This window comes from Artemia sp. Qi Xiang Cuo, chromosome 12, assembly GCF_049724085.1.
Source record: "Artemia sp. Qi Xiang Cuo chromosome 12, ASM4972408v1, whole genome shotgun sequence".
NCBI lineage: Eukaryota > Metazoa > Arthropoda > Branchiopoda > Anostraca > Artemiidae > Artemia > Artemia sp. Qi Xiang Cuo.
In genome coordinates this window covers 6,270,727-6,297,996 of record NC_142805.1, presented here as the reverse complement: position 1 = coordinate 6,297,996, position 27,270 = coordinate 6,270,727, and the positions used below count along the sequence as shown (strand labels likewise).

General features: G+C 33.6%; 1 protein-coding gene across 1 annotated transcript; it reads left to right on the top strand.

Annotated features, from left to right (window-relative positions):
* Positions 1–7,866: 7,866 nt before the first annotated feature.
* Positions 7,867–23,090, top strand: LOC148945703 (uncharacterized). The gene is made up of 3 exons (XM_089098484.1): positions 7,867–7,934; positions 17,396–17,554; positions 20,621–23,090. The coding sequence occupies exons 2-3, from the start codon at positions 17,449–17,451 to the stop codon at positions 21,817–21,819; spliced, it is 1,305 nt and encodes a 434-aa protein (XP_088954610.1). The 5' UTR covers positions 7,867–7,934; positions 17,396–17,448; the 3' UTR covers positions 21,820–23,090.
* Positions 23,091–27,270: the final 4,180 nt, after the last annotated feature.

Below are 27,270 nucleotides of genomic sequence, written 5' to 3'. Positions count from 1 at the left end.
TAAAATAGTGAACTAGTTGGCTAACGAATTGAGTCTATATAAGTAGGAGCCCCTTATCCTATACAACGGAGCACAACTGTTGCCATCTATAATCAATGTAGCTGTACAAGACCGCACCTCTTTCTAGACCTGTTTGATGGTTATGTGGTTTGATGTTGTTTCTTGGTTCTGTTCTGTTTGTTGATGGCTATATGGTTTGATGTTGTTTCTTAGTTCTGTTCTGTTTGTTTATGTTTATGTGGTTTGATGTTGTTTCTTAGTTATGTTCTGTTTGTTGATGGTTATGTGGTTTGATGTTGCTTCTTAGTTCTGTTCTGTTTGTTGATGGTTATATGGTTTGATGTTGTTTCTTAGTTGTGTTCTGTTTGTTTTTGGTTATGTGTTTTGTTTTATAGATGTTTCTATGCCTATTGAATACAGACAGAAGTTTACATCATTGCCAGATAACAGTTTCATTGTTATGTTTTATTGATGGTTATGTGGTTTGATGCTGTTTCATAGTTCTGTTCTGTTTGTTGATGGTTATATGGTTTGATGGTTATATTGTTTGTTGGTTATGTGGTTTGATGCTGTTTCATAGTTCTGTTCTGTTTGTTGATGGTAATGTGGTTTTATGTTTCTATGCCTATCGAATAATCAATCAATCAATTTCAATTTATTAATGCTAAAAAAAAAACAATACAATTACAAACTTAAAATTTAAACACGCCCAAGAAGCTAAGCTTGTACAGGGCCAACAAAACAAATAAGACACTATTATAAATCACTGGAAAAAAAAAAAAATTATATAAGATACATTTATGAAAATAGGAGAAATAATAGGAGAAAATAGGATAATTATTTGAAATATATTTAATTAAAAAAAAAAAAAAAAGACATAAATGTGGATAGAATGCAAAAAATGAAGAAAAAAGGGGGAAAATACTATAATGGAAATACCCAGCGAGAAAGTGCCTTTGCAGAAAGAGATAGAGGGACATCAGGAGGGATGGAGTTCCATAGTAAAATAGATTGATAAACAGGAGACCTCTGACCTGCTGTCGATGAACGCTTAGGTAAAATGAACCTGCGATAAGAGCTACGTAAAAAAGAAGAGTACCTACCTGAGCCTGACAGAAAGAAAAACTGCTGCAGAGATGGTGGGAGTCTACCTAGAAAAGCAGAATGTGCTAAATAAAGGTAACTTTTACCCACAATACGATCCAGCGGAGCTATTCCAGTATCATTATAAAGATCAGAGGAAGGGTAAAAACGAAGAAGAAGAAAATTAGCCTTCACTGCCCTATTTTGGGCTCTTTGAAGTGAGCAGAAAAGAGATTTATTAGTACTACCCCAGACAGAACAGCAATAAGAAAGGTAAGGAAAAATAAAAGCATAATAAAGAGAAAGCATAACATCAGGGGGAAGAAATAAGTTAACCCTGTATAACATTTAGGATTGGCGGAGGACAAGGGAACGGGTATGAGTTATATGGGGTTTAAAAGAAAGAAAACAGTCAAGATACACAACAAGAAATTTCACTATAGTAGCTTGCGGTATAATATCATTCCCATAAGTCAGAATGGTTGGTTCCCCTGCGTCTCTCATACGATAAGGGGTTCTAGAGTGTACAATGGCACTTTTTTGGCTGTTGAGAGTCATACCATTTGACCAGCACCAATCTTTTACTTTATCAAGAAGACCTTGAGCTAGGGAAATGGCAGATGGCAGGTCCACTGCAGCAATGAAGAAGTTACTGTCATCAGCACAAAGTATAGGGTGCACAAGGGGATGAAGACCATCAACAAGATCATTAATATAAATTAAAAACAAAAGTGTTCCAAGCACAGAGCCCTGTGGGACACCTTTCACAATAGGCAAGGAAGAGGAAGAAGTACCATTAGCCGAAACATACTGAGATCTCCCTGAGAGGTAAGACCTAAACCATTCAAGTGGGACTCCATGCACTCCAAATGAAGATAATTTAGACAAAAGAACAGAGTGAACGACCATATCAAATGCCTTTGAAAAGTCAAGAAATAGACCCAAAACACACAAGCCCTTGTCAAGATTAACACGCACAAACTCCGTTGCATCTGAAAGTGCATGCAAGGTAGAGAAACTGGGACGAAAGCCATACTGATAGTTAGTTATGAGAGAATTTCCTGCAGTCGTATTAGTACTAAATACAAATGAAGAGAGTCTACAATACACTACTTTTTCAATAACCTTAGAGATTACAGGAAGGAGAGAAACAGGTCTATAGTTTGAAATTAGAGACGAATCACCTTTTTTAAACATAGGTACAACATTAGCAACCTTAAATAAATGAGGAAAAACACCAGAAGAAAGAAAGAGGTTAGTTATGTGTGAGATGGGGTTAGAAACAAACTGACCAATTTTTTTAAGAACATTACAGCTCAAACCAAAACCATCAACTGTACGGCTACTTGAAAGCTGAGAAATAATGTTAGAAATTTCGGTATCACTGCATGGAAAAAGGAAAAATGACTTTTCTGCTAAGGGAAAGGCCAAGTCTAATGGGACAGGATCATTGAAACCTATTTCTAGGTCAATGGATTTACGTAAGGTTTCTCATACATCGCAATCCAGCATTGACATTTTGTTTATAATGAACAAACTAACAAAGGAACATTCAGAAATTAATTTAGGGGATTATTTGGGTGAAACAAAGAAATTGAAATTTTAGGAATTTTTTGGTAAAACAGTTTGAGACATTTTAGAAGATGATTTGGGGTGGAACTTTGTGGTCGCTATAATAGACAAGTACACATTATTGGATTGGTGAGAGAATTATGAGTATTAATCATCAATGACTCTAACCAGAATGGACCTCAACCTCTAGGGGCCACCTCTCCCCAACCCCCAAGACCCCGTCCCGTCATTACAACTTTTTTTTTTAGGACAACCCCCAAATTTAAGTATAGAGGCTCAAATTAAGAGTCACAAATGTGTAAGAAAAAAGTTAGCAGAACGTTACCATTGACCTCATCTTTCAGGATTTAGACAAGCGAATGTTTTGAACATCCAATTCTGTTACTTTTTATCTAACATTTTCAAATTTGGCATTTTACCCCTTTTTTTAAGTCCCCCTATGACCTAAAATGTTTCCCCATTATGACTTTTGTATTTACGAACCGTAGCGCATCAGCTATTCATTCAAACATCTGCCAATAAAATCACTTTTAAAAGAAATTACCATCACCTTAAAATTATTCAATTTGAAACATATAATTCCAAAGTACATTTTCACCGACTAATTTAAAGGGTTAGAAATGGAATATAGATTGAAGTCATTCGTGAAACGTTCAATCTTTCTTTGTTCCCTACTAAAATTTAATTCGTCTACGTTGTAAGAATCATAGCAAATGTTTAGGGAATAATCAGCAAGAGATGTAACAACACCTCCTTTAACTTGTGGGGGAGGGGTGATTGGATTTAAACTTTACAATTTCTAATAATGTGTTTATACAAAGGGGAAATATATCCTTTCTTTATGAGGGATATTAGATTTCACACTATCGCAACTATTTGCCCCCCCCTCCTAGCATGCAATACCGGAGGAATAATCTTGTAATTAGATGCAAATGTAGAACACATTAATAGTCTCAAAAAAATAGATCGTTTTCAGACAGGAATGGGAAAAATATGAAATGGGTTCTAAAAGAATAAAATAAAAAACAATAACACGCGCAATTTAAGGGAAAATGAGGGGAGAGGGCTCCAGGGGAAGAGGAGCATCTTTGAGAGACGGAAGGCCGTATTTTTTATCAACAGCTCAACATTAACTTTTTTTCGCTGTTATATTTATAATTTATTGTTCGTTGCGCAAAGCAGTAATTTTCAAGTTTAGATTTAATATTATCAAGCCTCCATCCGCTAAGGTACCAGCTCGGTCGCTGCCTGCCTTTGAGGAAGTTTCTAGTCCCCTGAATGGTTTGTCTGAGCTCTGACAAAGCCCCCCAGGGCACATTTTTTCACCAAAAATATCAGGGTGGATCATAAAATACACAAAAAGACCCGTGTTTTATAGAAAATCGGGGGTCCTAGCATGCAACCCAGGGGGGTAAGAGGGAGGGGGAGTAATGTTAGATGCAAATTTAAGACATATTAAGAGCTTTTAAGGAAATAACCATTTTTCATTTAGATAAATTTATGGATAGTTCACTGCACCTACATCATTAGACGCAGATCCCCAGAGAGCATTGATTTACAGAGACAATTTCTAATGATGTGTTTATACAAAGGGGAAAAATATCCTTTCTTCATGCGGGATATTAGATTTCACACTATCGCAACAATACCCCCCCCCCCTCCTAGGATGGAATATCTGGGGAATAAGGTTGCAATTAGATACAAATGTAGAACACATTAATAGTACAAAAAAAAATAAAAAAAAAAATAAAATAAAAAACAATAACACGCGCAAGTTAAGAGAAAATGAGGGGAGAGGACTCCAGGGGAGGAGGGAGCGTCTTTGAGGGACGGAAGACTGATTTCTTATCAACAGCTCAACATTAACTTTTTTCAGCTGTTATATTTATAATTTATCTTTCGTTGCGCAAAGCAGTAATTTTCAAGTGTAAATTTAATATTATCCAGCCTCCTTAAGTGAAAATGAATTATTCTAAGAAAGTGAGCTGTATTTTTTAGAGTGTCAGAAACATTACATATTTATTTAATTTAAGCCTTTTTTCAGCTATAATAATGTTTGGTATGATTGACACAGAATATATTGGTCAGAAATATTCCTCAACTGGCATTATTTTCGAAGCAGCCTTCTTACTGCTAGACGAACAGCGGCGTGAAGTTTATAGCTATAAATGGAACGTCAGATACAATATGTATTAGTACGAGAAAAACAGATGGAGTCCCAACATTAAATTTTATAAATCGAAACGGCTTTTACACTAAAACGATAAGACCACGTAATGAAAATGGCTATGAAATAAAACATATACAAGAGGAAATTCAGGAAATATGCAGTTTTTTCGGTGTGCAAGCTGTATATGTTAAGGGAAATGTGCCAACTGATAAACTCTTACTAGAAAATGTGATAAAGACATAGCATTATTCAATTTAGAAGACTTCAAATGTGAGAAATACCTGCATTCAGTAGATGATCCGAAAGATGAAGTTAGATATTTCGCTCCATGGGTGCCTGAAAAGATACCTGACATGGAAAAATGCATCAGATATCCAAAGACTTAAAATCATGCTCCTCTTCATATCAAAATGATTATGCTATTTTTGAAATATGTCAATATGTATATATTACAAATATTTATTTGTAGCAATAATTTTTATTTTAATAATTATATATTTTCAAGCAATAACCATGTCTTAGCTTACTTTCCATTTTCATCAACGACTTATACATCATCTTTAGCTCTAGGATACCCATAGATTGTTCAGAGGTCTTTTTAACCAAGTCCAATGAAATAATCCACCGAAAAGATTAAAATCATTTATATTAGTATGAAGTACATAATATGGGATTAGTGAGTTGGTTATGGATTTGAACCATCAAGAACCGCAACCACCAATGACCCTAGCCATCAAGGACCTCATCCTTCAAGGGTCCCTTCTCCCTAACCTCCAAGGGGTCCCCTACCTCAAACGTTTTTGGGGTCCATCCCCCACTTTATATACTTTTTTGAAGTTTATTTTTTTAACATGATAATTTTATTTCAACTTTTTTTACATGTCATAGAATGAACAAGTACACAATAAGGGATTAGTGAGATTCTTATGGATTTGAACCATCAAGGACGGCAACCACCAGTTATCCTAGCCACCAAGGAGCTCAACCTCCAAGGTCCCCTCTACCCAACCTCCAAGTTTTTGGGCCCATCCCCCTTTTTTCTTAAAGCAAAAAAAAATCACATTTAAGTTAGATTCCTTAACTTTGTAGATGTTTGTTGTCTTATAAAATCACAATCTAATTTCACTTTTTTTTCTTACTTAAATTTATGTTAAATCATTACATAAATTAAATTTGGGCACCTTTCCTCATTTTAGTTATTTCGTTTCTACTAATTTTTTACTGTAAATGTGCTTTCACGCTGATACTCTAAATGCTCGGTTTTTATTATAAAGGTGCTTTCATATTGATACTTAAAATGCTAGTTGACTGTTCCTATGCCCTAGTTCCTGGAGACATCTTAAAGAAAAATTTACTGGGAGTGGCGAGAGTTCTTGTGAAACTTATTCTATTTAGGTTGTGATAAACAGATTAGATGATATAGCTGTCTTATTTTTTTCCACTAGTTTTTGCCAAATAAATTATTTGAAAGAGTTAGTGTCTGAACCACTAAAAGTTGTGTTTATCATATGATCATCAATTGCTACGATCTATGTTCGTGGCATTCTCTTCAGCATTTTCGGAGAAAAGAAAAGTTTCAAGCACCTTAATGCACTGTAATAGTCCAGATAGTTCTTTTTGTGGAAAAACAGGATGAAAACCTCTCAATGTAGACGAGTATTTCTGTCCCCTTTTTCCGTTTTCTCAAAAGAAAAGAAACTGAAGATTTTTCCTCTTTTCTTTTTCCGCTCCTTTTTCACGCTATGAACAAAGACTGCTCAGAAAAAAAGAGAATAAAGAACTCTGTCGGACGAGTTTTCATTTTATACAGTAAGCACCATTTGTGTTTTAGCGGGTTTTCAGGAAGGGGGCTGGAAAGTTGACAAGAGTGGAAGTGCTGCGCAAAGCCGGAAATCAGCACCAACTAATTAAAATCAAAATTTCTTTTTTATAGTTGATAGATGGCATTAGATCTGAGATTTCAGGTTGGCAAATTTGAAGATACGGGAAACTACGTGGAGGTGATCCCGAGTGGATTGGCCAATATTTTTCAATTTGAAAAGTTTGTTGATATGAGCGTTACTATAAAAGATTGCATAGGATTTAAGATAATGGAAGTTTTGGTAACTACGCGGGGATGATCCCGAGTGGATTGGCAAATATTTTTCAATTTGAAAAGTTTGTTGATATGAGCGTTACTATAAAAGATTGCATAGGATTTAAGATAATGGAAGTTTTGGTATCAATTTTTTTAGTATGATGGTTGTGTATGACATTTGTCTATTCCCAAGAGTTCGAAGCAAAAATATGAAAAATATGAACGGAAATGTTAGAGCGTATTTTTGGGTCTCTGGCCCAGTCACTGAAGAGGTCACTAAATATTCTTGTTGGATACCAATCAGCTTAGTGGATGTTTTTACGTTGCTGAGTCGTTGTGTGATGTCGCCAGTGAGCTTTTCAGTTACTCGGCTTCAAGAGCCCAGTTACTTGCTCTTTTCTTCTTTGAGTTGTAGTCTACCCTCAACTAATAAAACATAAAAATTGAATTGGGACCCACTCAAGAATTGCAAACCACTTGACTGACTTATCGTCTATGAGCCTACAAATTATTGCAACAACACAAAATTGTTGACCTAAACAACTGAAAACAATTGGAGGCTTCTCCACCACATTGAAGGCTTCTCCACCACGTACCGAAGATCACTGGGTGATCTTCGCTTATCAGTGATAAGAACAAGAATAAAAAATTTCTCACACACAGATAGAGACAAACACGTTTACGTTTTTCACCGCACAGAAAGAATCTTGCATCCAATGTTGCCTCGCGCGGAGTTAAGATAAGAATCTTAACTGACAGAAAAAAGATATCGATACATAACTACATTGACAGTTTTCCTTTTGGCTTTTTGTCTGAAAAAATTCTTTTTTTGTAAAATAGTGCTACTTAGCAAAAAAAAGTACCACTTTTGCTAAAAAGTGTCCTAATAGTGTCAGCTGTCCCGAAAAGTGGCATTTTAAAAAACGTGTCAAAAGTGACACTAAAATCTCATTGTCCGCAACACTGATTGTCCTGGCCTTCTTTTCTTCCATTCAGCTTGTAGGGTAATTTTAGGCTGCAATGCATATATAGGTGAGATCTAATAGCCAACCAGTTGGCTAATTTAAAGGTTGTGTATATATACACGGTCAATCATATTAGCCACCTAGTTGGCTAGACATTTTTTTCTATACATAATGCTTGGCTAAGGTTTTTTCTTTATATATAGACTGTAATATTTTCAATTAGCCATCTGGTGGTATCCCATTCTGTGAATATATAGGTTCTAAGAAATTCATGAATTTCTTAGAAAAACAAGGAAAAAATTGAAGATAAAGGCTCTCCCCTGCAAAATGTGTTAACTAGGATTATTCTCCATATTCTGGAGTAAGAATTGTCTTCTTAATATGTTTCCTTATGTCCAGCTGGACTCCTAGGCTATGCTTAAAATACTGGTTGGCTAATTTAAAGATTTGCATAACCTATATCGGCTATACATTGTCAAATTAGCCATCTGGTGGAATCCCCTGCTAAATATAATAATTCCTTTTTTTCCAAATTCAATTTTAAGCCTTTTACAAACCCTCAAAGCTTTTTCATTTATTTCTGATACCTCTGTTAGTGTCACTCCTGTGAAAATTAGTTTATATATAAATCAAATTGATAATGACAAATTTGAGGATCAATAGACATATGCACAATACATAATAAAGGATATACATTTTGATAAATTTAGAAAGATAAGGTCAAAATTGAATTTGCAACAAATGCTTGTAAATATCCAGGTGGCACAATAACTTAGCTAGGATGAAAGAGAAAACATTATTTGATGCCTTTTTTATGCTCTTTCATAATTCAATAATTGCTTCTGGGGTTAATTGCATCTTGAGCCTTTAAAGGGGCCTTAAAGGTATTTTATATGAATAATGAAAGAGCATAAGAAAAACATTAAATGATGTTTTCACTTCTATCCTAGCTAAATTATATGGCCCACTGCAAATTTACCTACCTACATCCCCCTAATTTGCAAATATATACCCTGAATTGTTGACAGCAAGTTTTTGAATTTCAAAATTCAGCACTTTTTGTTGATGGCATTTGCAAAACTTGAAACAGGAGGAAGACAGTTTATATTTGAGTTTTCTAATAAATGAGGTTTGAATTGTTATAAATAAGTATTTTTGGAATACATTACTCTCAAACAATGTATTTATAAACTACTGATATTTTAACCACTTTTCAATAACTTAACTAGTGTTGACAACATCTTTGTGTGGTTACAACAATGAAATGCCCTTGGGACCCCTTTAAGGGCTCAAGATGTAAGTAGCCCTAGAAGCAATTCTTAAATTATGAAAGAGCATAATAAATTGCATCAAATGACATTTTCACTTTCATCCTAGCTAAGTTATTGCACCACCTAGATATTTACCCAAAAGCCATTATTATTTTAGGAAAAAGCACAAAAATAGGCATCAAGTTTTATGTTCACATTATCCATAGGTCAAAAATGTAGACTGCTCCATATTTACCAGAAAAAAAAAATCATATTTGGAAAGGGTATATAAAAAGGCATTGAGTGATTCATTTTATTCATAGGTCAGTAGTATAAAGAGCCCACAGTCTACTTATTTCTTATGTTGTTTCCTAATATAATTAATTCTGGAACAAATTCCTTTTTGAGCCCTAAATTGAATATTGGGACTTGTAGATTATATAAAATACACTTGATAATTTTGATTGCAGATGTTGCAAACATGACACAAGAAACTGGTCAAGCAACTTCTTTATAAGAGACAATTTGCTTTGGCTTGGTCAGGAAATAAATTGTAGCTATATTCTATTTAAGTATTTAGTTGCTATTTCAGTTAGGTTAAGCTATGTATTTAATATATGCTATGTTTTACCACCCCCCCCCCCTAATTTGCAAATATATAGCCCAAATTTGTTTCTAAAATATTATACTTTTATCATATTTTGTTGGATTTGATTAGAATTAATCAAACTTCACTTCTTGATTGTGTTTTATATAACCAACAAGTACCTGAATTTTAAACAGTCAGTATGTAACCAAAAGTTTAAAATAACCTACACAAAAAGTTGCTTACTATTGGCACTTATCTATTGCAGTCAATAGAAATTGACTGCACCCAAGAAGTGAAGTTTGGTTAATCTTAAATATACCTAAGAATAATGAAAATAAAATACTTTAGTAACAAAATTTTGGAAAGTACAATAGAGAAATATGGAAATCCACCCCCCCCCTCCCCCCAGAACACATTATATAAAATGGTTTGTAGCCTAACCAAAATACCAATTAAAATATTTAAGTAAAATATATCTACATTGTATTGTATATACACTCTCACACTAAGCTGAAAGAAACTGGTTCTGTCAGACCAATAGCTCAAGTGTGGTGGGTATGAGAGATAAGTACCCTACTATCTATTGATTAAAGGTTAACATATCCAGCTGATTCAAGATTAGTAATTATTATTCCCATCAGTTTCAATAGTAAAATAGATAAGGGTCTAGAATATGACCTCTTCAGAAGAAGACATGCTACAACAAAAAGATACAGTAAAATTCCAGACAGTTTATTTTATGTTATCTTAAAATGCAGTAGGTTAGGAAAATGAATTTTCTGGGATGAATCTACAGATTATAGTTTGTTCCGGGATGTTACTTTGGAGTACCTACCTCCTTTTGTTCTCCCTGTGAGGATACTGATCTTTGTTGACCTTTAAAAATATTTTTGTTAAGAAAGTGAAACCTTGCAAAACAGATCTTCTGCTTAAATGTAGTTCAAGAAAAGTACTTTCAGCCTCATAACTTTGCTCAATCCCAATTTATGAAGTTTCAATGATCTTCAAATACAATTCCTAAATTTAGAGAAAGAACCATTAATACAGCTGAAGATATTCTTAGATAACAGGAATGGCTTTTTCAGAACTATAATGTTGTTTTGTCTGTGTTCCAATAGCTTCTCTGTTCCTGTTCCAAGTTTCTTGATTCCAACAACAACAACAAAAGAACTTATAAAAACACATGTTAAGAAATTAGTTATTATACATTTTTTATTAAAGTTTTACAAGTCTAACAAACATTTTAGATTGGTTCAAAATCCCTAACCCCTCCCCTGAATATATACTTTAACTGATAGGGTTGATTCTATATTTGAAGGGGTTTTATCAGGAACCTGTGCTGTACATGGACTAAAATGTGCATATTGGCAGTAATTTATCTAAGGTATGAAGGACGCTGTAAATTTTTCAAAATAATAAAACAGAGACAAACTACACAAAAGTTATCAAATAGGCACCTGTCAAGTAGGCAAATTTCTTAAACATGGAAATCAGAAGAAAATTAAGATAGTAGATTGGCAATACCTTCTAGGACCATGTTTTTGACCCTAGATTCAGTACTGAAAGTTTTATTTTCCTAACCTTACCCTTTTCCAAGATAGAAAAAAATTAGCTTGTCTAGAATTTTATCAAAGATACACATTTTTAGAGTGCTTATGTTATTTTCTTTTTAGTGTTTGATTTGCATTTCTGACAATGCACCCCCTCCTTTCTATGTGAATGGTCTCATGTAGCCCCAGGCCATGTCAAGAAACCAAAAATAATAAAAGAAACCAAAAAGTGTTATTATTCTTATTTTATAATATACAGAAAGTACCACTTTACACTTTCTTTTTTTTTGCTGTTACTCACAGGGCACTGAAACATCATAGAGTTGTTTTAGTGAAAATTTAAAAGCTAATTTTTAATTTCAATTTGTTTTTAACCATTTTTTCAACTTTACATTATAGTTGAAAAACTACTTGACAAGATAATGGGTTACCTTTTGGGGCCTCATTAAGGGACCAGAATGGACTTTGCCCCAGAGAAACTATTATGCTGTTTCTTGGACTTTACCTAAACAACAGTGCAAAAATGGCATTAATTTATGTATGCACATTCTAGCTAGCTAGATTATATGAAAATCTCTATTGTCAATGCCCAAATTAATATTATCCATTAATTTTCCATGAATGACTCTTCTTCAAGTAAATTTAATAGTAAACAAAGAACATCAGCAGCATTGAACTATAGGAAATTTCTTGAAGGATACATTGTTTAGACTATTTAAACTTTTGTTTTGGTATTTTGGAAATTTCTACTTTTGTAAAAGCAAAGATTGCTTGAGGTCATTGTAGTTTGGCATCAAGGTGTGCCATTTAGAGAGGGTGTTTACCAAGGCCCTCCCTTTGTAAACTTTAATATTAACATTTTTTTGGCATTTTATTTAAAAATACTCTTATTTGACATGTTCATAATATCAAATTGAAAAATTGTACTGGTAAATAGTGAAAAATGTCTCTAAGATTTTTGAAATATACACCAACCACTCCCCCAGACTTTTAGGAATTGAGACAACTGTCTATTTTATTTGTTGACGGAAAATGCTCTGGTGAGGAAGAGGTCTTATACTCTTTCCTAAATGTTCACTCTACTTAACCCAACTACTTTCCAAGACAGCAAAGCAAAGTTTTCAACCACCTTTGAGAGAAAGGATATTAGAAATATGAGTTTTTACAAATCTAGATTCAAGTTGTTGTTTACAAGCTTTGGTACTGGTACTTTCTTCATTCCTTGTGATTGCTGTTCTCTTTAATAGATTAATAAAATAAAGTCAGTAGCATGTTTTCTGGCTTACTCTAGTAAATCTTTTTTAGCAAGTAAAGTAGGTCAGGGCCTTGATCAAAAGGTCTAGTACCATACCTCCGGAGATACAATGCACAGCCCCCAGGGGTGCTGACCTATGCCCTGAGTGATCTAAGTCTTTTTGGTTACACCCAGAATCAAATATATCCCTTTTTCCAAATGATAAATCCTGCATGTAAACAATTAAAAATTTATATAATTTACTGTTCTTGCCCTTGGGAAATCTGGTGCATGGTCTCCATGAATGTATAGCTGTTTGACTTGTTAACTAGTTAAACTAAATGACACTTTCAATCAATATTGAGCAGAGGGGCATCTACAAAGGGCAAAGCAAGGGGTAGGGCTAGTTGCCCTCTAATCTCTTTTCAAAGTTTCCTCAACATATATTGAAAGCTTCAACTGGATACCTTCAGTTGTTCCTTAAATTTTTCTGATATTTGACTTGACGATCCTTGAAGTATGTCACAGGAATATTAAAAGTGACCCCCTTGAAATTCTATCCCACATTTCGGATGAAGCTAAGAACCTAAATATGAAAGTAAATTCCACTAAATCAAATATAATGATGATAAATTTTTTTAAATCTATTCCCACCTTCCTTGACCCTATCCCCCCAGATATTTCTGTGTCTTCCTTTAAATTACTTGGGGTTACAATTTCCTCTAATTTAAAGTGGGATATCCACATGAAAGATATTGTCTGTAGAGCTAATGTGTCCATGTCTCTCCTTAAGCTCTTGAATAAATTTAACATCTCCCCATCCCATTCTTTAAGGATTTATACTTCCTTTGTCTGTCCGCATCTTGAATATGCTTGTCCAGTTTGGCATCCTGGCATCTCCCGTGATGAATCAGATAAAATTGAATCTATTCAAAACAGAGCCCTAAGAATAATTTTTAAAGAAACTTTAGTACCATATTCACTCCTTCTAAAAAAGGCCAAGCTGGAAACTCTTGAGCACAGGAGAGGAACGCTGTGCCTCCGTTTTGCAGAAAATGCAATAATAAACCCTCGCATGGAAAATATTTTCCCCAAAAGACACTCCCCATCCAGACACTGCCTGCCACATACTGTATCTGAACCCATCCCTATCTTGTCCCCCATCCATTGTTTAACCTCCAGATATGAAAAAACCTTTGTCCCCTTCATTACTGATCAAATGAATCACTAGTTTTTTTTTTTTTTTTTTTGTACTGGTGATACCCATGCTGGTGTCCGTTTGGCTCTTCCGTTCCCTCCCCTTTTTATATACTCTCTTTTAAACCTTTTTAACACTATTTTTATATCAATTTTTTTTTGGTTTTGTTTAAATTTGTGCCTTTTTAACTTTCTTACATTTAACACTTTTTGTTTTTTAGACTAATGAATGGCTTTGCCTTTCTGATATTGTTGTTTTTGGCATTGTTTAGCCAGTTTTTTAGTTGTTGTGCTATTTCTATGTCTTGTTTTATTATATGACCCTGAAATGTAAATTTGGCCCTTCAGGGCTTGTGATAGTCATTTTTTGAAATAAATATCTTATCTTGTTTCTTTTTTCACAAATACTTAGTACATAGTGTGTTTTGATTGTATTTGGCATCCCTCTCCATATTTCTGGAAAGTTTCACCTTAATGCCCTAAGTCTTTTTTGGAGGCTCAGGATCAAATATGCCCTCTTTCTCAATTAAAGTCCTTATATGGTAACAATGGGTAAATTGTATAAGATTCAGCCCTTGGCTCTTGGGCTGGAGGTTTTCAATCCTGGAGGCTTATTTTGTTGATCTTGTGCTTTTTTTAACAAAATGACAATTGCCGAATTTTGATAAGCTGCATTTTGGGGAAAGGGCTGGGCGGGGGACTGGCTGCCTAAAATCACTTTTAACATAAAAAGGACACCTTAAACTTTTGATTTTTAAACAAATAAGCATCCTTCAAAGTTAATATAACCACTCCTTCCTATTAGCCTTATATGTTAACAATGAACCCTAGCTTGGGGGAGGGTTGTCAACTCTAGAGGCATAGCTTTTCAAAATTGGACTATTTTGAATAAAATGGCTATCTCAAATTTGATTGGATACATTTGGGGAGAACAGAGTGTTGGTTGGTTGCCCAATAATGAGTTTTGTTTTTTAAAAAGGCAGTATAACTTTTGATTTTCAATTGAATTAACCCCAATATGCCATATGTTTGCTGTTGCCATCCTGCAAAACTTACATCCCTTGCCCTAGTGGGGGCTTTGTCAACCCCTGAGGCGTAGCTATTTGGAAAATGTTCAACAAATGGCCATTTTAAAATTTTAATTGGATACATTTGTGAGAAGAGTTGGGGGGGGGGGTTGCCCTTCAACAACTTTTTCCTCTTAAAAAGGACACTGGGCCAACCAATTTCTTTTTGTTGCCCTGTGATTGCTTTTGAATATCTCCTTCATCATGCCCTGAAATTTTCTATGTAGTACCCTTAGCTGTCTTTGATATATGCACCCTTTTGAAAACTGGCCTGCATATAGGTGTGTTTTTAATTTTGTTCAGTATCCCCTTCAAATTTCATGAAAGTCATCGCAAATAAAATTGGTTGCAGTTGCAGTTGTGGTTATGTGCACTTGCTAGTAGTTGTAGTTCACTTTGCAAACAGTCATAGTAGCTAAAGCATTAGTAGTGCCCTTGAAAGTTTTAAGTTAGTACTCTTATGTGTTCCTAAGGTATTACAGATATATTTTTTGATAAACTGGATGTACATTCATTTTGTTCACACTATGTAGCACTGAGTGCTGAATAGCTGCTTCACAACCATGCCTAGTTTAGCCTATTATTGCTAGTGATGCTAGTTTCTTGCCCTGACAACGTAAGTAATCAAAGACTTGACCCTTTTGACTTTGTTTTGTGCAGTATTCATGCCAGTTATAATCGAAAAATTGACAATTTACAAACTTTATTCTCTTCGACATGTAGTAGCGCTATCTACATTCGTAGTACCATCTAAAATCGTTACTCTATGGCAATTTGAACTCCTAAAAAGGCCACCAGATGGCAATGCTATGACGTTGCCGGACTCTGAAGACTTAGTTCACCAGACTAAACGTAAAAGGCGTGGTTGTTGAGGAGGAAAGCGGTATAAGCGTTTCAGCATTCCAGTGCATATTTCGGAGGAAAGGTTGAACCATAAACGAATTCGTAGACCAAGGACATTGACAGTAGTTAACTGTAGACCCCCATTTGAAATCTCAACCATTCTACAACCCTGGTATAACAACCCAGTGCCTCATCCTATTAATGCACCCCCTCCAATGCTTGAACCAGAGTGGTTTTTGGTGAAGGTGAAAACTCTACAATGCTGGTGACTGAACAACAAAGTGGACTAGCTTAAGGTACTCATGAAACAAATTTGCTATCCCATAGCAACAGTGACTGAATTTTGGGACGTTACTGATGAGATGGGTTGTATTAAAGGCTGTACGAGCTTTTTCAATGCAAGGCATGATTGTGGTCTAGAGCACCATGGTGGAGGTGTTGGTTTGTATTTTTGAAAAGACATTTCGTGCAAACTGTTAAGCAAACCTACTGACTCCTGTCACAAAGTGATTAGGGCCGAGTGCACACCCCCATTCCTGTCAAGAAAGTTCTCGTGCCTCATGATCGTGATAGTGTAAAATCCCGAGAGTGCAAAAAACAGGAAAGATTTAGTTCAATGTCTACAAACATTAATAGACAACATTCGTCAACAGTATGCAGCTTCTGCATTTATTTTTTCTGGAGAATTTAATCAAACAAATAAGCAGTAGATGTCAAATATGGTAGACCTGAAACAAGTAGTGGTAGTTCCAACCTACCAAAGTGGGAGCATACTCGACATAATTTTCATGGACATTTGCAACCAATACCTACCACCGCACTCTTTAGGCCCATTACAGAACTCACACCACTTTGTGATTTTCTGGGAATCCAAAGCAAACTTCCCTAAAGGGAAGAAAACAAAAGTAACAACACTGCCTTTGACTAAAGAAAGTATCTGTTCCCTTGGATGCTGGATTGGAAACTTTGACTTCAGTGAGATTTGCACAATACCAGACATCAACCTCAAAGTGGAGACTCTGAACTCTGTTCTTCTTCAGAAATATCACAAACACTTCTTGTCCAAAACTATTGTAGTCAGTGACAGTGATAAGCTTTGGTTAAACCAAGAAATCAAAGCACTAATCATGACCTGATGCCAACTCTACTTGAAAAGGGAAGTAACAATGGCAAAAAAGTTGCACAATCACATTGTGAAAGTAAACAGAGCTGCTCAAAAAGCTTATGTTTGTGATAAAGTGACTCCAGTTCTGACTGCTAACCCTTGTAAATGACACTCTGAATTTAAAAGACTCTGGAAAACTTAATAGTAGTGACTTGAAAATACAGAAAGACGATGGTTCTCTTGTATCCTCAACTGGAGTAAATTCCTTTTTCACTGCAATTTGTTTGACTTACCCTTCATTCACTGACAAAGACGTTGAAAATCTCTCGTCCGGCTTTCCCAACGAACAAATCGTAGAAATACCAGACTATGCAATGTGCAAAGAGCTTGTAAAACTAAAAAGGACTAACAAGTACTGTCAGTACTTGTTTTGTAGGTGATTATACTTTGGTTGCTAGGCACCTATTGCTTCAACCTTGATGAAGAAAATTTTCGACTCAACCCATGACTATTGGCTCTTATTCTTGTTACTACTATTGTTTTTTTTCCAAACTCTTTGCTGAGATGATCAATTCACCTTTACTCATATATGAAAACCCATATTAAAATTGTGTGGCATTCTAAAAGTTTTATGACTAACCGAATTATTTTGTTGTGAGTGTTTTTATTTTATTTTTGCTCCAACTTTTTTAGAAGCCAAAGAAACATCTTCGCATAATTTTGGAAGTTTAAATCCTGTGCTATTAATGGAAAGCAAAGTAAACTTTATTGCTGTTTCTCCTGGCATCTCTGGCGATTGTCAAAATATTGTTGACTATCTTAAACTGGAGTTGAACATTGACGGGGACAAAGGTAGGCTTCAGATATCCTTATCTTCTGTATTTAATGCTTGTCAAAAATCAGAAATTGTATCTTAAACTTCCTTTGAAATTTTGACAGGGCTTGAAAGATTGGTGTTTATTGCATCTGAATGGTCGGATTGTATTTGAAAAAAAAATATTTAGTAAATAATATTCGCTGATGGTTTTGATTATTAAGACATAAAATGTTGTATCCCAATTAAACTCCTGAATTAAATGACAAACTTTATTCTATTTCCAAGTTTTTTCTCGGTTTTGGAATTTGTATGAACCCTTTTATAATTTTTTATATATGACACATTTTCTTTTGTTTCTAGCGCAAAGCTCTTAAGCATTTTTTTTAACTATATGCAGTAGAAATAATTTTTCTTAATAATATGCTAGTCTACAAGTCTGTAGTTTAATCATTTGCTTCAAAAACACTTAATTTCACTTTAAAATTCCGTAGTTGAATCATTTGCTTCAAAAACCACTTCAAATCATTTGCTTCACTTTAAGCAAAACTGCCACCAAAGAAGTGAATTATTTATATAGGGTTCAAGCCGCGAAGTTGATTATGGGGTTCAAGCCGTGAAGTTTCTTCAGCTTAGCGTGGAAGATTTGTGCTTATTGCATCTGAATGGTCGGATTGCATTAAAAAAATATTTAGTAAATAATAATATCAGATGATTTTGATTATTAAGACATAAAATGTTGTATCCTAATTAAACTCCTGAATTAAATGACAAACTTAATTTTATTTCGAAGTTCCTTCTTGTCTTGGAATTCGATAGAAATCTTATAATTTGTTATAAAACACTATCATTTTCCTATGTTTCTATATACATTTTCCATTGTTCCTAGCACAAAGCTTGAACTATATATATTTTTTTTTTTTTTTTTTTTAAACTATACACAATAGAAATAATTTGCTTTAATAATATGCCAGTGTAAACTGTCGTTTAATCATTTACTTACAATAAACACTTATTTTCACTTCAGGACAAACTGCCAACAAAGAAGTGAATAATTTATATGGGGTTCAAGTCGCAATGTTGATTTTAGAATTAAATAGAAACGGCGCCTTTCAGTAAATATTGTCTTTTAAAGAATTGAAAGTAGAGTGCGCCAAACGAGGTTGCATCTGCGACTTCGACTTTTATTGCGACTTTTATTTGATTTTTTTAAATGATTCTTTTGAAAGACAGAAATGGAAATTGTTTATATTTAAAAATGTAATAATGTTTGCATATTGCATCATGACTATTTTATAGTAAATATGTTACTGGTGAATGCACTTCTGTGAGACTTGATTCGTATTTTATTTTTCTGGCAACTGGAATAGCCTGTTATCAGCTAAGCTTTTTTCTATAATTTGCCGGAAACCTACCTTCTTATTTCTCACAATAATTTTTTTTCATAAGTTTACATCCTATGTTATTAATGGAAAATGAAGTAAATTTTATTGCTTTTTCTCCTGGTATGTCTGGCGATTTTCAATATAATCCTGACTATCTTAAACTGGAGTCGAACATCGACGGGGATAAAAGTAGGCTTCAGATATCCTTATATTCTATATTTAAAGTATGTCCAAAATGAGAAGTTATATCTTAAAGTTCCATTAAAATTTTGGCAGAGCGCTAAAGATTAATGTTTATTGAATCTGAATGGTCTCATTGCATTTAAAAAAAAAATATTTAGTTAATAATAATCCCAGATGATTTTGATTATTAGGCATAAAATGTTGTATCTCAATTAAACTCCTGAATAAAACGATAAACTTAATTTTATTTGGAACTTTTTTCTGGCTTTTGGAACTCGATAGAACTCGTTTATAATTTTTTTAATATGACAGTTTTTCTTTTATTTCTGGTGCAAAGTTTGTGCTGTATGTATCTTCTTCTTTTTAACTATGCGCAATAGAAATAATTTGCCTTAATAATATGCCAGTGTAAAAGTCCGTAGTTTAATCATTTGCTTCAAAAAATACTTCAAATCATTTGCTTTCCTTCATACAAAACAGCCACCAAAGAAGTGAATAATTTATATGGGGTTCAAACCGCGAGGCTGATTTTAGAATCAAATAAAAACGGGGCCTTTCAGTGAATATTGCCTTTCAAGAATTGAAAGTAGAGTACCCCCAACGAAGTTCCATCAGCAAATTAACCTTATCTGATGTTTTTTTATGACTTCTGAAAGCCTTTTTGGCCTTATGCAGCCTTTTGATTTGAAAGACTAGGTATGAATATTTTTTGAATTTAGGATTATAATAATGTTTGTATTTTGTATATTTTATAGTTGTTATGTTATAGGTGGATATGGTTCTGTTATACTTGAATCGTATTTTTTTCTGCTTGCAACTAGGATAGTATATGTTATAAGCTTTTTGATCTCCAGAAACGCCTTTATTTCTCACCATAAAAATTTATTTCCAACATTTGTAATGGTACCAAGAGAGCAGAAGTCACACCTTACCTATCATTTGCTACCTAATTGTCTACCCTCCAGATATTTGAAAATTATGCTAGGACATTTGTAAAGTATAAAATAAACGTTTCTTTGGATGTTTTGACCAAATAGAGCATGATCATAAATCAGTGACTTGTTCTCAATATACATCCTTAATTCATTTTAACACCCTTGACAAACTCTTCGGATGTAGTCTCAAGTTATTTAAAACGTTTCATTGTAATACAATAACATAAAAATTACAGAGATAAATATCATTCACCTATTTGAAGAAACTACAGTATAGTACATAGATTTTTTTGAAACAGCAATGTTTTTTAAGACAAATCAACACTCAAGTAAATTGGCTTACAACCAACATTCTGAAATACTAAATAGATTCTGAAATTACTGAATAAATTCTGAAATTACTGAATAAATAATTCAAACCGTTATTTGAATAATGGCTCAAATTGTTATTCTTAATTTAAGTACCGAGTTGAGAGTCTAGGAATCTCATAAAAACTTTGTATGGGTAAAAACGTTAAAAGCTGAGTTCTGTACCAAATAAAAAAGGGCTAAAAATATAAGGCTTGGTGATTTATTTTGAGCTAATTTCATACTATTTTAGTTCTCCCTGTTACAACGTCTTCTGATAACGATATGAGCAAACAAGGATGTGTATTACCTAGTATTCCAGGTTTGACAGAAATATGGCTAAAAAATGAAATGGATTTGAATTGTCAAAATGAGATGCCAAGTCACACTTATGAATTTGCTGAAAATGATGTGGCAAAACAGGAGGTTTCTCGTACTGGAAAAAAACCTTTTGAATGTGATATATGTAAGAAAAAACTTATAACAAGTGCTAGTTTATCTCGTCATAAAAAAACTCATACTATAGAAAAACCCTTTGAATGTGATATATGTGAGAAAACATTCCGAGAAAAAGCCAACCTATTTGCTCATCAAAGAACTCATACGGGGGAAAAACCTTTTGAGTGTGATGTATGTAAGAAATGTTTTTCGTCAACTTCAGGTTTATGTCATCATCAGAGAGATCATACTGGGGATAAACCTTTCATATGCGATGTATGTAACAAATGTTTTATCTCAAATTCAAATTTATCTCGTCATCAAAGAACTCATACTGGAGAAAAACCATTTGAATGTGATATTTGTAAGAAATGTTTTACTTCAAGTTCCCATTTATCTATTCATCGAAGAACTCATACTGGAGAAAAACCTTTTAGATGTGATATTTGTCAGAAATGTTTTACTTCAAGTTCCCATTTATCTTATCATCAAACAACTCATACTGGAGAAAAACCTTTCGAATGTGATACATGTAAGAAACGTTTTACTCTAAGTACCTGTTTGTCTCGTCATCAAAGAACTCATACTGGAGAAAAACCATTTGAATGTGATATTTGTAAGAAATGTTTTACTTTAAGTTTCCATTTATCTATTCATCGAAGAACTCATACTGGAGAAAAACCTTTTAGATGTGATATTTGTAAGAAATTTTTTTCAAACAGTTCCAATTTATCTTATCATCAAACAACTCATACTGGAGAAAAACCATTCGAATGTGACATATGTAATAAACGGTTTACTGCAAGTACCAGTTTGTCTCGTCATCAAAGAATTCATACCGGAGAAAAACCTTTTGAATGTTATATATGTGAGAAAACATTCTACCGAAAAGCTGACCTACTTATTCATCAAAGAAATCATAGTGGAGAAAAACCATTCAAATGTGGTATATGTAAGAAAGGTTATCTTTCAAGTTCTGGGCTATCTCATCATCTAAAAAGTCATACTGAGTGAAAAGCCTTTGTATGAGTCAGTGTGTAAGAGTGTTATATGTTTATTAAAAGCTTCATGTTAAAATTTATCAAAGAATTTTTGCTAAGAGAAAATCTCCTGTTGTATGTAATTTTGTGTTCACAGGGAACCTTTTGACATCAACTCTTTCTTGAAAAGCACATTGGATATATTTTCAACATATCATATTTTAATTATATATGAAAACACATCTTATTTTTATTAATACGGTTTAGTGTGCTGAAGAAACTTAGGTTTGTCTTAATGGTCTTATTTTTGCTGATTGACGAAAGCATGCCATGACTTAATAAAATTTTGATGTTTGATAATCTACAGTATGCACTCATGACCAAATACATTAAGAACAGGGCTGTCCAAGGACGATCCGAAATTTGACAAATTTCTCTTGAAAAATATTCACATTGCCATGGGGTCTGTAGAAGAGAATTTCATAAGTGTTGATTTGTTCAAATTATTGCACAGTCTGTTTAGTGTCTTGCTCCTGGCTATAGTGAGAGTCAAATATAGATACTACATGTAGTGTTTGATAATTTATGTGATCTCCACCCTAAAGCTTGATAGGTCTATAATTAGTAGTTCGTTTTTAATAATAACCTAACATTTTCTTATATGCCGAACAATACCATAGAAAGCAATGTTCTAAAACCCACATCACAGTATTATAACTTTAGTAACTATCATCTCTTCACTTTTGAAAAACAGTATTGCAGAAAAAAAAACACAATCTTAAATTATGCTTCTTTTTTTTTCAATATATTTACTAGCCTGAAAGATTATTCTTTTTGAACTTGTTTTCTCTAGTCCTCCCTTTGCTGATATTATGCTCCCAAATATTCGTATCTTTTCTGTTCTTTCACAATGTAAGAGAGGCTTTGAGCACTAATTCATTAAGTCCCAATTAAATATGTTTTGGAAGTTTTGTTTCATATTAAAACTGTAATGGAGATACATAATTCAGGAGAGGAAGTGTGGTTGAACTAATGGGAACATAGAGTGATTATTTAACTAACATTAAGCATTGAAACTAAAAAGCTGCTTCAACACTGCCAACAAAGACACCAGTATAATGTTCTTAACAACGATGTAAGGTGACAATTGATTCTGAGAAGCTCAAGGAATGCGTGATTCTTTCAAATTTTAACTTTTATTTTATTTTTTTTGACCAGAGTTATTTTTCACTTCTTTTCGATAATTAACATCTGCTACAATTATAACGTTTTAAATCCACTAAGAGGACTTGATTATATATATAAAAAAAATAGGGGGCAAGTGCTTTATTTCCTCCTTTATTTTCAGGTTAAACTTATAATGTCTGATTAAATTGAATTATATCTGAAGTTAAATGTTATAATTAATGTTTTGCTAATTTTTGTAGTTCTACAGAAGGCATTATCAAAGGTTGTTCTAGGTCAACCATCCATGTTAATTAAAATAGATCATAATAATATGATAAGGCTTCCCAAGTTTTAAAAATTAGATTGATCTTATTTTGGTGACTGGATATACCTTGTGGTTATACCTCGGTTCCTTGCCTTAAATTAAAACTAAAGGTTCAATTGGCATTCATCGTTCCATGAAAGTTTAAATTCAATCTCCCTAGTAGTTCATGAGAAATGGCAGATGTACATAAAGTCTTTCAATATGCTCAGCTACGTGTGTTGTTTCTAGGCGTTACCAAAAATTTGCAAATTTATGATGTTCTTGCGTAGTTAAAGATCCCTAATAGCTCATAGCTGGTAAAACATCACCCATTTTTTCTGCTATTAAGCAAACAGTAACAACTATGGTCACTTGAAAGCAAAGAGCAGATTTAAATCTTAAAACAAGCATAATTTATACAAGCATAAACAAGCAAATAGTCTCAATCCCTCCCCTTGTTGAATAAAATTTTGAGGATTGTTATATGACTAGAAATTGAAAGTTTTAGTCCCTTTTTAAAAGTCAAAAGGGATTGGAGAGTAACCAGTCCCTCTTCTTGAGTCAAAATCTTGTCAGATATTATAAGAATTCTCTTTGGTATTATGAAGATTTTACATGGTATTATCAAAATCTTACCTGATATTAACAAAATATTTTCTGTTACCATCAAAACATATCTGATATTATCAAATCTAGCATGGTACCATTAAAATCGTGTCTTGTATTATGAAGATCCTCCCTATTATTGCTAAAACCTTGCGTGGTATTATCAAATCTTGTCTTGTATTATCAAGCAGCTTGTGTTGCATTATCAAAATCGTGCATCATTTCACAAATTCTTGTCAAGTAATATCAAAATCTTGTCAGATATTATTAGAATCATCTCTGGTATTAGCAAAACTTCGCATGGTACTATCAAATCTTGCAAATAAAAAAAAATCATGCATGATATTATTAAAGGCTTTCCTGATATTAACAAATATTTGCTGGTAGTAGCAAAAATTACCTGATATTATCAAATCCAGCATGATGCTGTCAAGATCTTGTCAGGTATTATCAAAATTTTACCAAGTATCACCAAAATCTTGAGTGGTTCTATCAAAATCTTTTCTGATAATATCAAACATCTTGAGGTGCATTGTCAAAATCTTGCCTGGTATTACCAAATCTTATCTGGTATTATCAAAATCTTAAATGGTACCATTAAAAACTTTCATGGTAAATATAAAAAACTTTCCCACAAAATAGGTTTTTCAAAGAGAAGTAAACAATTCCATTAAACCGAAAATAAGCAGCAATATAGTCAAATAATCACTGAACTATCAAAACTATCACTGAACTATCAAAACTCAGCATACTGAACTATCTGAACTATCAGAACTATACTGAACTATACTGAACTATCAAAACTCAGCACCAATAATTAAACGAACAGAAATTATCATGAATAACCAACTCAAAACAAGCAGAAATTAGTGGGATGACAACCTCCATGCCTTCTCATGGCCAGAATATAATTAGCATCTAAAAAAAAAAAATTTCAATGTTCTAGCTTTTTTAATTTTAATAAAGTAAAAAATTAAGACTAAGGTATAAATATCAGCAAATTTATATTAAACTGAAATTGCAATTCATTTGTTTTTTTGTTTTTTTTTTTCGGTAAAGTGCAAATTATGTCCTAAATTTTCGCCTTAATACCCTTGCCTTTGTTTGGAGTAGTAGTGGCACCGGTAGTAGCAGTAGTAGTAAAATTAATAGTAATAGATGTAGTAATAATAATGTAAGGTATTAAGACTAGAAGCAGTTGCATTATAATGCAAATATTGTCTTCTGGTTAGTTAATTTTCCCCCGCAACAAGCCCTATAAGTTTAAATTTAAAACAGAAAAACAGTTCCTAAGATATTGCTGATATACCCTTTTGACAACCTGTACGCACTGCGTGTTTAATTCAGTTCACATTCCCCCTAAACAATTTCATGAAAGTTTCACCTTCACACCCTTAGACATAGTTATAATATTAGTCACAGTAGTAGTGTTAGTACTATTAGCACCAGTAGTACTATTAGTGGCATTAACAGTACTAGTACCAACATAATGCCTTTTGGTCACTTGAACATCCTCCTTATCACGTCCTGGAAGTTTCAACTTAATACAATCCGCCATTGCGATGACATTGTCGATATATCTTTTAATAACCTGTATGCTCATATTCCTCATGAAATTTTCTTCTTAATGCTCTAAGCCTTCAAGCAGTTGCAATAGGAATAATGGCTGAAGTATAGTAGTGGTAAAACTAGTAAATGTAGCAGGTTTAGTAGTATTAGTAACAGCCGGCACATATTGCCTTTTCCAAAATCTATTGTTAAGATTCATTCTTTTGACAGTCTGAATGCACATAGTGTCTTTTGATTTAGTTCAAATTTGCCCTCAATATTTTCTACAAATTTCACCTTCATGATGGCCAGGCCCGCCCCCCTTTAAATTTAGTTCTATACAGTAATTATGGGCAAACCTAAGGAAAAAGAACAGAATAGGGAAAACCATGTAAAAAAAGTGTATTGGCCCAAGTTTGGTTGCCTGTCAATGGGTTTTGACCTTAAATAAAGACAGTAGAAGTTCTAATTTGTGTCTTAGTGATCCCTACCCAGTTTACTACAAATATTTCTTCTATATAATTTGTTTGGAGTAAAAAAAAAAATCTGTTTCTTCAGAGTAATGAATGGTAAGATAATAGAGATCATTATCAATAATTGAATAAAAATTAAGTTTTCTCAACTGAAAGTAACGAACAGCATTAAAACAAACAGAAATTCAATAACTGAAAAAAACACAGTTTTGAACTTAAATTAAGGAGCAACATTAAAACGAACAGAAATTGTTCTGTATATGAGGGGGCAATTTAACTAAGACAAGAAGTTCTCGAAAAAAAAACATTAACCTAAGTAACAGGTTGAAAGAGAAAACTATAAAATGCCCACATCCCTGTTTTGAAACAGGATACGTGGTTAGGCATATTAAATATTAGCGAGCGCCGCTGACAAGTGAGCACCTGAAGTTTTTTGCTCTGAGATAATTTGACCTCTGGTCATTGCTGGACTTTGAATTGATTTGAGTATATGTAAGTGTACTTATTTATTATGGTTTTAAGCTGTGTATTCCACCTTTCTTCTGTTGGGACACTATAACCTATACCGTGTTGTCTGGAGTCAAGTACCCTGTACCATTGTTGTCCAAAGTCAATTGTTTTCTTTCAAACTTCTTATACATAAATTCAGCAAACCATAGATTAAGGCCTACCTATTGTTTAGACGTACCCTATTAATACCTATCACAACCAGGGCGACAATAGATGTTGCTTGTCTTGCCACTACCAGGCCAATTTATTACTTCTAGAGGGCTCAAACTGGTCACTCCACCAGAAAACGAGTCAAAAACTAAAGTGAAGAACAAAGAAACATACGGTTACGAGATATACGACAACAAAGAGTAGAGCGAATTAAAAATGAAAGTTAAGGTCAAAGAAGTATGTGGTTAAAAGAATGGCATTACGAGAAGAAAGAAATAGGTGGTTAGAAGATGAACGGTAGTGAGAATTACAGGTGAAAGCGAGTATCAGAACTTGTCAAAAATGAATTGAAGAACAAAGAATTGTGCAAGGTAAACTTGGAGTAGTTTATTATAGTGACCCATGAATAAGGTGAGGATAGCCAACTACTCGATAAAATTTGTTAAATGTTCTTTGTGAATGGAATACTTGCTTAACTCTGAATATGAATGTTAAGTCTCTTAAGACTGAAATAAGAAATGAATATTGTAAATTTAGAATTGTACAACAGGCACACCCCAAACACTTCCAAGTTATTGGTTAACTTTGTTTTATTTGTTGTGCTCTGTATCAAACACCGAAGGACACCCAGCGCAAAGCCAAGAATCAAATTCTTCACCTTGTACGGTGTTTGACCTTTCATCCAAAGCTTACATTTCCTCTGTGCAAAACCTTTTTTGTGCAAAAC